Source organism: Pinus tabuliformis, chromosome 4_2 (assembly GCF_031772625.1).
Source record: "Pinus tabuliformis cultivar Carrire ecotype Pingquan chromosome 4_2, CPIR1, whole genome shotgun sequence".
Taxonomy (NCBI): domain Eukaryota; kingdom Viridiplantae; phylum Streptophyta; class Pinopsida; order Pinales; family Pinaceae; genus Pinus; species Pinus tabuliformis.
The window spans coordinates 567,001,464-567,012,467 of record NC_142304.1 but is presented as its reverse complement, the minus strand read 5'-3'; the positions used below and the strand labels follow the sequence as shown (position 1 = coordinate 567,012,467).

General features: G+C 39.3%; 1 protein-coding gene across 1 annotated transcript; it reads right to left on the bottom strand.

The window, feature by feature from the left end:
• Positions 1-648: 648 nt before the first annotated feature.
• On the bottom strand, positions 649-2,928 carry LOC149170560 (uncharacterized). The gene is made up of 2 exons (XM_089425629.1): positions 1,595-2,928; positions 649-1,204 (listed from the first exon to the last, which is right to left on the bottom strand). Exons 1-2 carry the CDS (start codon positions 2,926-2,928, stop codon positions 649-651), a joined length of 1,890 nt encoding a protein of 629 aa, XP_089281755.1.
• Between the last annotated feature and the right edge of the window lie 8,076 nt (positions 2,929-11,004).

Here is an 11,004-nt window from a genome sequence, read left to right as displayed (position 1 = left end):
CTGATTCACCCCTCCCCCCAGTATTATTTTCAACACCAAAACTAATGAGGGCGTGACCCTTTCTAACTAGGTGGATCAAAATGAACCATGTAGGATTAATTTTACCATAGTAAAATAATTTTGTAAACCATTTTTATCAAATTATTTCTGATTAAAATTAGAAAAACCCATGAGAATAATTTTTTTTTTTTCCACAGCAAAAAGCCCTCCTTTTATTAATAAAAAGAGTTACATGAAATATGTAAAAAAAACGCCAAGTCTGAAGCCGCCTATGAAAAGCGGGACTCAGCTAACAAGCGAACGCGGACAAGACATCCGTCACAGGAAAGTAGAAAACTCCCAAAACGCTCAAAGCATTGAGCACAACCCTAAAGGCCCGCAGCTAATCAATGAAGAGCCGCCGAAAGGGGAGACAGAGTCCCAGTAACACCAGCAACAATGGAAGAAATGACCACGCGGATCCACAACATCCACCAATGAGGATTTGAAGCCGCTGCGAGAATAAAAACGAAACCACTGCCCGTGCATCCAACAAAAGGGAAAACAGCCCAAGAAAGAACGGCATGGTAGAAAGTATGAAATGGAGACATGGAACAAAAACAAAACCAAACATATATTTACAGAAACAGGGGAAGTAAGAGGAAAAACTTAGGCGAAGATGGGTTGTTCAGCAGGACGAACCAACCCATTATCCACCTCCAAGACAGCCCACGACCCCATCTCTCGGTCTACTCCTTCTTTAGAAAGAAGGTCCGCTTCATGATTCCTTTCCCGGTATATATGATTAAGAGAAACCTCCATGAACCAGTTCCTAAGCCGAGAAACTTCTCTAAACAGAGGACGCAGAGTAAGATTAAAGCAGCGATGAGCCCCGTTGAACCATTGCACCACGTTCATGGAATCCCCGAAAAGCTGAACTTCTTGCACATTACGGAGAATAAGCCAGCTGAGGAGAAGATGGAGGGCTTTCAATTCGGCGAAATTATTTGAACCCTGTCCCAGACCTACAGAAGCTTTAACTATCTTCTCTTCTGAGAAATGAATGACCAAGCCAGCCCTACACTGCCCATTAATATCCGAAGCCGCATCAAAATAAGCCCACGGTATGGAGTGTCTAATGACTTCTTGACAAACAACCCTGGAAGAAACCGGAGCTTGAGGGATAGGAATACTATCATAAATGGCCGCTCCCTCCGCAGCAAGCCTCCCAATAGGGAAAACAGAGTCCTTGAATATAGCTTGATTTCTGGCCAGCCAAGTCCCCCAGGTAATGAGTAAGGGAATGGATCGTTCCCTTCCGTTTAAAGAAATGTTCCACCAACTCTGCTAGGCCTCTAAGAGCCCCTGCCCTTCCCATTTATGAGGGACATTTATTAAAATTAGCATAGCTGCCCAGAGACTAGAATTGAAAGGGCAAAAGAGAAATAAATGCTGCACAGATTCAGCGTTGTCTTTACACAGAGGGAATCTACCAAGACCAATCCTGCCTCTTCTTTGAAGGAAATCCCACGTTGGAACTTTCTGACTAAGGACACACCAGAAGAACAGTTTCGTTTTAGCTGGTCCTTTTAACTTCCATAAAGGTTTGGCCCACCAGCCCGGATTTTCCATACCCTTTTGAGACATCATCCATTTGTAACCTTCCTTTGGGGAATAAAAGCCATTCTGAGCAAAAACCCATTTTAACTCATCCGGAGAGTCAGAAAGCCGCACCGAAGAGTTAACAAGATCCCTTGTGTACCTGTCCCATTCCTCCAACCTGTCTTCAGTCAAATCTAAGTCTTGTCCTTTAAGCCACCCTTGATTCCAGATGGAAGAGGCCCGGGGATCAGCGACCTGGTTTAAAGTGAGTAAACCTCTGTCTTTTAAAACTTCAACAAAGCCTTGAGATAGATTAAACCCCTCAGAACAGCCAATCCAAGGATCGCGACCCAAGCGGATCTGATTTCCATCTCCTACATGCCATGCCAACCCCTTCTCAATGATGTGAACGGAGGCGACCACTGCTTTCCAAACCACCGAAGAATTTTTTGCCGATTTTTGCGGTAGCCTAATCCAATCAAGCGTTGTTAATGGATCTATATATTTCCTTTTAGTCACTGTAGTCCATAGATTTTCCGCTGTGATGATCCTCCAAGCCAACTTTGCTGCAAGGGATTGGGAGAAATCTGCAAGGTTTTTTATGCCCCAACCCCCCCACTCTTTAGGGCGAGTAATTTTGTCCCAGGCGATCCAAGGGGTAACTCTCTCAGACTTAAACCCCACCCACAGAAAGCTGCTGCAAAGTTTCTCAATTGAGTTTATAATACCTTTGGGCACCCAAGTCAAGCTCGCCCAATAGACTGGAATTGCCAATAAAACAGATTTTATTAAAACAAGCCTACATGCCCGGGAGAGCCACTTGTGGCTCCAATGATTCAACTTCGATTCCAATTTTACAAGAATCCACTGCCAATCTTTTATCCTGTAATTGTATGGTTTCAGATAGAACCCCAGATATTTGAAAGAGTTCTCCAACGATTTAACTTCAAAATTCAGAACCAAGGCCACCCTCCGCATCTCCTCTCTAGCCAGACCAGAACCGGTAATAGTAGATTTTCTCTCATTTATACAGAGGCCAGTCGCTTTCAGAAAGAGGTCCAAGATCCTCTTAAGCATCCTGCAATCCTCAAGGCTGCCATTGCTGAAGAGGATAATATCATCCACGAAGAGAAGGTGGGTGACCCAGAAATTTTGAGCCACTTCTATTCCTTTCAACAAACCTTGACTTTTCGCTTCATGGATCAAACGACTGATTCCATCTGCTGCCAGCAAAAACAGGAGGGGAGATAGAGGGCAGCCTTGCCGCAGGCCACGTTCAGGGCTGAAGAAACTAGAAGCCGCTCCATTAATCAGAACAACTATGGAAGAAGACGAGACACAGCTCATAATCCATCTTACAAGTTCAAAACTAAAACCCAGATGGGTTAGCAGAAGTCTCAGGTACAACCAGCTGATTCTATCATAAGCCTTCGATAAATCTATTTTTACAACAACTCCTTTTTTTTCCCGACTTTGAGACTGTGGAGCGTTTCTTGAGCAACTCCCACAGCTTCATGTATTTTCCTGCCATCTAAAAAACCAAACTGCTCCGGAGAAACATTTTTAGAAAGGAAGGGTTTTAGCCTGACAGCGATAATTTTAGCAATAAGTTTGTAAACGCAGGTGCACAAAGAAATGGGCCTAAAATCGGCAAAAGAACCAGGGAGATCAGACTTGGGAATAAGAGTTAAAAAAGTAGCATTAAAGGGTTGATGAATAGAACCTGAAAGTCTGGATTCTTCCACCACCTCCACTAATTCATCACCTATGAATTCAAAGAAATGCTGGAAGAATTCAACAGTCCAGCCATCCGGGCCGGGACTTTTTTCTTTTTGCATTGATTTGAGGACGCTTGCAACCTCCTCTTTAGAAATAGGTTCCATGAGCAAATCATTGTCTTCCTCCTCTATGAATCGCGGAAAAATCTGGGCAACCCTTATAACTTCTGCAATTGTGGCTTCAGCTGGGGCTTTAAAAAGGTGTTTAAAATAGTTTACCCCTTCAGTAGCCAAATCTTCGAAAGAGAGCGCTAAGTCACCGTTTGCTTTCTTCATTTCCCAAATTGTATTTGTGATTTTCCTCCCTTTGGCATAATTCTGGAAAATTTTTGAGTTTTCGTCTCCTGCCTGTAACCAGATCGCTCTGCTTTTAAGATGCCAACTTTGTTCCCTGAGCTGCAAAATTCTCCTTCTTTCCATTTCCAACTCATGTATCCTCGATCAGGATGCGCCTGATCCATAGCCCTGACTGTTTGGATCTTCGAGAAGATCGAGTTCTGAGGTCACCGCTTGCATTATTTCTTCCTCCTTTAGCTTCTTGTGAAGAGCCCAACTTTTTGAAGCAGCCTTCATCCTTAATAGGTTTTCCATAAACAACTGACTTCGGTTCTCATTCTCATTTACAACGACTTTCCTCCAAGTATTGTGAAATAGACTGATGTAAGATTCATCCAAAAGCCAAGAGGAATTAAACTTAAAGGGGATACCTGGCTTAGTTAAATCACCTTTCACCTCCAGAAGAATCAGATAATGATCAGAGAGACCACCATCACCAACCCAATGCCTGAACACTTGGAGTTTCTCCGCCAACGTATCGTTTATTAAGAAGCGATCTAGTTTCTTCCCGATCCAGTCATTGCCAATCCTGTGATTGCTCCAAGAGGGGCGCATCTTTAATGGGCTAACATCAACAAGAGGTGACATAGCTAATTTCTGCTGAATGAAAGCAGAGAGTGGATCCGCTCTAGCATTAACCCCCTAGGATTCAGCCAGTCCCAGCGAAAAGTTGAAGTCTCCCCCAATAATAAGATTTGGATGCGCCAAAAAGGACTTCGCGAAGAAAGAGTTCCAGAACTTCTCCCGCTCCGAATTTGGACCATAGATGTTCAGAAAGAGAAGAGGAATACAGAGTTCGTTGGAATAGAGTTCCACCGCCAAAGCATTTTCTGCTCCCCAAGATGATATTTCACGCGCAACCTTCATATTAAACCCCAAAGCCGCACCTCCAGAATGCCCAATAGCATCCACTACATGAAATCTCCATCCCGGCAGAAGTTTATGCATACAACCTAAAATATCATCTCCTTTCGCAAGCGTTTCCTGAAGAAAGAGGATATCAGGTTTTTTAGCCCTGACCAACTCCTTTAAAGCTAGTTTTTTGGGGGTACTAGCAAGACCCCTGCAGTTGAAAGATAAAATGATCATTTAAAACCTTCGGGAGGTGATTTCTTTGCTCTAAGCACCCCTGGCAATGACAACTGCTTTCCTCCAGCAATATCAATGATAGCCTTTAGCTTGGCTTTCGACATGTCCGACTTCCTCCCTCTTAACTTCTTTGGACCTATGGGCAACTCATCCATTGCCAAACCACCTGCTACCAGCTCTTTTCCTTTTCTAGTAGCTAAAGGCCTTAGATTATAATGAGATTCACGCCCTCCATCTCTGGAATGCGTAGGAGCAAGAGGAGGGGAGGGTGGAATCGTCATTAAAACGCTGTCAGTTGTGTTTAGTCCCTTCTTCGTATCTGTCATATCTTTTGAGAGTTGACATAAGTGATCAATCTCACCACTACACGACAGATGCAGAGCGCTTGATAAGAGAGGGGAGGAGAGTTTAGAGGGAGGAGGACAAGCCTGAATCAATTCTTCCATTGAAATGACCGCTGAGAACCCAGCTGCAAGGAATTGATTTGAAACAACAGCACTCGTTGCCACCTCAATCTGAGATATTCCTATACCTTCCATATGTTCCGATCCTAACTCCTGGACATTTCCCAGCACTTCGACTTCCTTGGACTGAAAACCTTCCTTCTGAGCAGTGACCTTCATTTTTTCCTTTTCCTCAGCCTTAAAACCATTTTGCCTCTGCCTTCGACGTCTACGATGACCACGCGGTGACCATAAACTTTACACCGGTGGCATCTGAACGGGAGGTTTTCGTAGTCCAGGGTCTGGATAAACTCTTGGCCTCGATAATTTAAAAGAATATCATCCGCCAAACCTTCTTTTGGATTTAAAATTACCATAAGTTGGGCTACGCTCCAGTCATGAGAATGTAAATAGGATTTGTCAGCAACAAGGAACTTACCCAGAGTATTTCCGATGGAAGAAAAAACCGAGTCAGTCCAAAAATGAATAGGAAGTCCCATTAGTTTGACCCAGACTGGAAACTCCTCTGATTTTTCTTTCTGAGCGTCAAAGAGGGGCGTCCATTTCCTGAATAAGATAGGCCTCTTCCCTAGGCTCCAGTGCTTGGACAACACCCATTCGACATGCTCCTTTTGTCCAAATCGGAGACAGAACCAGCCTCTGTCAAGCATCTTGAACTCTTCTGGTTGTCCCGGGGCTTCTTTCCATTCAGCCAGCACCCATTTCTTAATGTAGGCCACTGATAACTTCCTTCCACCAACTCTGTCGACGAGAAGGGTTGCCGATGCTTCCAACGCCCTGTCTATGTGGATATCCACTCTAAAGACACAACTGGGTCTTGCCGCCTTTTTCCTGCAAATCTTGGCCTTCTTACTCTTCCCACCCAAGTCCTCCAACTTATCTCCTCCCTCTGCAGCCTCAAAAGTCCCAGGGCACTTATCAGGCTGTATATAGGTGCCTTCATTTGGCTCCTCAGCCCTTTTGGAACCCCCACCCGCCGATCCAACCAGGTAACTTAGATTTTGACCTTCCTCTCCTGTAACTTTTACATCTCTTCCCAGCTTTTCAATGGGCCGAGCAGAGTTAAATAACCACCCTTCCCGCGATATATTACCCCCAGGACTCCTGGCGATACCATCTGTTAACTTAGCTTCCTCATCCGTTGACCTTTCCACACTACCTGACATCACTGCCTGCATCGAGAAGAAATGATGCAGGTTCTCCTCTGACTCCTCCAGACCCCAACAGGCGAGGAGGTCTTCGGGCGTCGGATCGATGTCCAACGTCTCATTTTGAAAAATACCCACCCGCACTTCACCTGGGCCCGACGCCATCTTTTCCAGACAAAATATTCTACTTCCTTGGACGCTACCGCCTTCGGACCCACAGCCACTAGCTCCAGGGACTCAGCCATGGCCGCCAGGAGAAACCGCGCGGGAAAAGAAGTTTGAAAAAACCCCCTGCATGCTCTCGGCTCCTAGGACTCCTTGCACTCTTCTCTCTTGAAAAACCCATGAGAATAATTGAATAAATCATTATCTATTTAATTTTCTCTTGGAATAATTACTATATAATTGTTTGATAATTATTCCTTCTCACATTTGATTAAATCACCTAGGAATAATTAAATAAATCACTATTTATTTATTATTCCTTAATTCTATTATTGAAATAATTGTTAAATCACTATTTAATAATTAATTCAATTTCTCTCAATCCTTAATCATATTGAAATAATTAATAAATCATTTTATTTGTTAATTATTTATAAATATATTTATTTGACCATATTGAATATCTTTTCCCTCCAAAAAAGATAATAAAGTATTCCTAATGGTTAGATATTCATTTGGTCAACATTATTTGAGATCAACCCAATACTTTGTTATAAATAAGAGGACTTTCCATTCATTTTTCACCATGATCATTATCATCATCACCACCATCATCTTATTACATTTGAGCTCCCACTTGAGTTATACACATTGTTTTGGTTTTTTCACATTTTGAGAGAGAGAATCATTTACTAAAGCATCAAATACATCCGGGGACCTATCCCACGGAGGGGGATTTGCGTACCCTTTTTGTAGATCTCCTTCACCAGGTGTTATCAATAAAGATTATTATTCATTTAAAATTCTTTCCATATTTGGTTATTACATTGGATATATATTTTTGTTTGTTGTTTTGGATCCCATATGTCTTTTCGTTATGTGTTTTTCTCATTTTATTATTGTATGTCTGGCTTAAGCAACCAAAAATTGTTTATAGGGTCATGTGTCACCAATGACTTAAGTGATATATTTTTGGTACACATTCCATGACATTTCATACTAACATCTATACTACGGAAGATGTACTTCTCATTTATACATGACTTTAGTGGGCACAACTAGATACAGATTACGCCCAAATATGAGGAAAAGACAACTTTCACATGTCCATGGGGAATATTCTCTGATCAAGTGTTTCCCTTTGGATTATGCAATGACCCTAATACCTTGAAGTGGGAAATATTATCCATATTTTATAATCTCGATTGCATATAGGTTTACATGGATGATTTCACCGTATTTCGTGATTCCTTTTCTGACGTCCTTCACAATTTGAAGAAAGTACTATTGAGGTGCCACGATTCCTACCTCGCTTTGAGCAATAAGAAGTTTATAATGAAGTTTAAAGTGGGGATAATTCTTGGACACTTGATTTCTAGTGAGGGTATATAAGTGGACCCTCTAAAGGTTGAGATCATTATCCACATAGTAGTGACCAAATCTCACAAGGAAGTGAGGGGATTTCTTGGTCATATAGGATATTACTAGATATTTATCAAGCATCGTTTTTTTGATATATTCACCTCTTTTTCTGTTATTAGATAAAGATAAATTATTTTTCTTGGATTGATGTTTTCTAGTGCGTCTTTAAGGAATTATAGGAGATACTAGTAAGGGAATCCATCCCGAGGGAACCTAATTTGTTCATCCTTTTTCATATATCCTATGATGCCTAAGGAATGCTATTGGTGCAGTGTTAGGATAGGAAGAAAACCATTCATATTATGATATATATTTTTCTAGTAAAAAATTGTCATTTACTGAATTAAACTATATGGTAACTGAAAAGGAATTTTTAGCTGTAGCCTTTGGTATTAATAAATTCAAACACTATATAATGGGTTATGAATTATTTGTTCATACTGATCACTCTGCAATAAAATATCTAACGAATAAGCCTTTAACTAATGGTACGGTAACAAGTTGGTTATTATTACTACATTAATTTAATATTAGTATTATTGATAGACCCAAAAAAATAATGTTGTGCCTAATTGTCTTTCTAGATTAGACAATCCTAGTCAAATTATTCTCATAGATGATTATTTCCTCATGAATATTTATTTGTTGTATCGACTAACTCACCTTGCTTTGCAGATATAATAAACTATCGTGTTACATGGAAAACACCCCCTTACCTATCTGGTACAGAGCGACAAAGAATTGTTATAAACAATGCTTCATATTCTTGGATTTAGGGACAGTTATTTTGCAATGGGTATGATATTATCATCTGCGGATTTGTAAAAGAAGATAGGTGTTTAAAATACTAAAAGAAACCTACAATGAACCTTAAGGAGGCCATTTCACCAGCAAAAGATCACAATATATATATATATATATATATATATATATATATATATATATATATATATATATATATATATATATATTATATATATGTATATTTTATGCAACCTGCTTTTGGCCTTCCCTTTTTAAGGATTCCAAGGAGTATGTTAATGGATGCAACAATTGTCAACATATGGGAAGACTAGTATAAGCTGATTAAATGCCCTTGTGTCTGCAGGTTATGATAGAGTTCTTTAAAAAATTGGTTATTAATTTTGTTGGATGTATTTCGCCTACATCTTTAAATAAGAGGTATATTTTAGTTTTTAATGATATTATGGAAAAGTGGGTAGAGGTTAGAGCCATTCCTTTTGCTAGAAAAAAAACTATTATTGATTTTTTATTTGATGAAATATTTACAATATTTGGTGTTCCTAAAGAGATTGTTACTGAGAACAGAGCATAATTTACCTCTAATATAGTTAAGGGAATAAGATATCAATACATGATCAAGCTTTGGAAGTCATCTCCATACCATCCACATGCTAATGTCGAGGTGGGCTCCACAAACAAAGTGATAGATTCCATCTTGACCAAGATAGTGAACATTCATAGAAATGATTGGAAAACTAGGATATCAGAGGCCTTGTGGGAATAAAAACCCACTTCGATAAATAGCATTGTTAGTAAACCCTATGAGGTCTTATTACAAATAGAGTTTCAGATAGATACTTTTAGAACTATAGTCCATATTGGATTAGATCTATTAGAAGCACAACTGTAGTGTCTCTTACAGATGAGTGAAATTAATCAGATGAGGAGGGGTGTTGTTCAACAAACCATTTTTAGTCAACAATAGAACAACAGATGGCATGATCAACTAAAAAAGAAGAAGCATATCCATCTAGGTGATGGAGTGCTTCTGTATGACTCTAAATTAAAAACAATGAAGGGGAAATTCAACACACAGTAGATCAGACGTTATGAGGTAACTAGAGCTTTTGAGAATTGAGTTATTGAATTTAAGACCATTGATGAAAAAGAGACTGCCTTCCTCGTAAACGAGTATAGATGGAAAGTGTATTAGAGAACCATTACTTAGGAGGAATTCATCGGACATGTTAAGTAGTAGCCATATTTGGAATTGGTAGGCAAGGAGGACCTTTGATTTATTATGAGTACTTTTTGATAATTTATTTTCCTTTGGAAAAAAATATAAATAAAAAAATTATAAAAAATATATAAAAAGAGATAAAACAAATGAAAAGAAAAGAAAAATTAAACAAAAAATTAGTAAATAAAATGTGTGTAATCCTGAAAACTAGCTTGTTGGCATAGTTATGCAGAGGGCTACTAAAAACCAGGGCATTGGTAGGTTGATTCTCTTATTAAATTTCTAATAAAATGAGAGATATTTCTCAAATGTTTGTGCAATATAACATTGTGACTAATAGGATAGATTTATGGAGATAGTTTGGTGGCAGCAAACAATCATCTTCAAAGATTATGTTCCTTGCCAAGTTTGGGGTAGTTAGTTTGCTTTCTCTCTATCTAGCTAGCACCCTGTTCCTACTAAAAATATTTTTTCTCTCATAGGTTACAACATTACTACAAACAAAGGGATTATTATTTTCAGAACGTGGTGACTTTGTTCCATTCTATTTCCCACTTCTTTCTTCCCTTTTCTTCCATGCAAATTTAACCCATGTCCCTATCTTTATTGATCGATATAATATTCCCCTAGTTTTATTCCTTCCCATTCCTTAAATTTATTGTCCCTATTTTTGTATTCCCATATATACTTTCCTAAGTCTTATTCCTTCCTATTATTTACTTTAACTCTTTCCTTATTCTTGCATTCCATCTATTTTATGCCTAACTGTTCCCTCTCATTCTCTATTTTTATTTTGTCCTCGTCCTTGTTTTATCTTCCACTCTAAATGTCCCTAATCTCATACCCCCTCATGTTTTTATATAAAAAGTAATTTTCCCTTCTCCTTATTCACTTGTTTCTAAGTTCTACCAATTCTTTAGAAAAAAAAGACTCTTGTTGATTCATGAGAAACATTTTGGCAACCCTTGACATCAAATTATTGTATCCCAAAAAAGAAGTCAGTATGATATTAGTCATGATCGAGCACAAGAATATCT

Coding starts and splice junctions, on each gene's coding strand:
- LOC149170560 (XM_089425629.1), bottom strand. CDS start 2,928: ATGAGCTGTGTCTCGTCTTCTTCCATAGTTGTTCTGATTAATGGAGCG. Junction 1,205..1,594: donor GGTATGGAAAATCCGGGCTG/GTGGGCCAAACC, acceptor CCCTATTGGGAG/GCTTGCTGCGGAGGGAGCGG.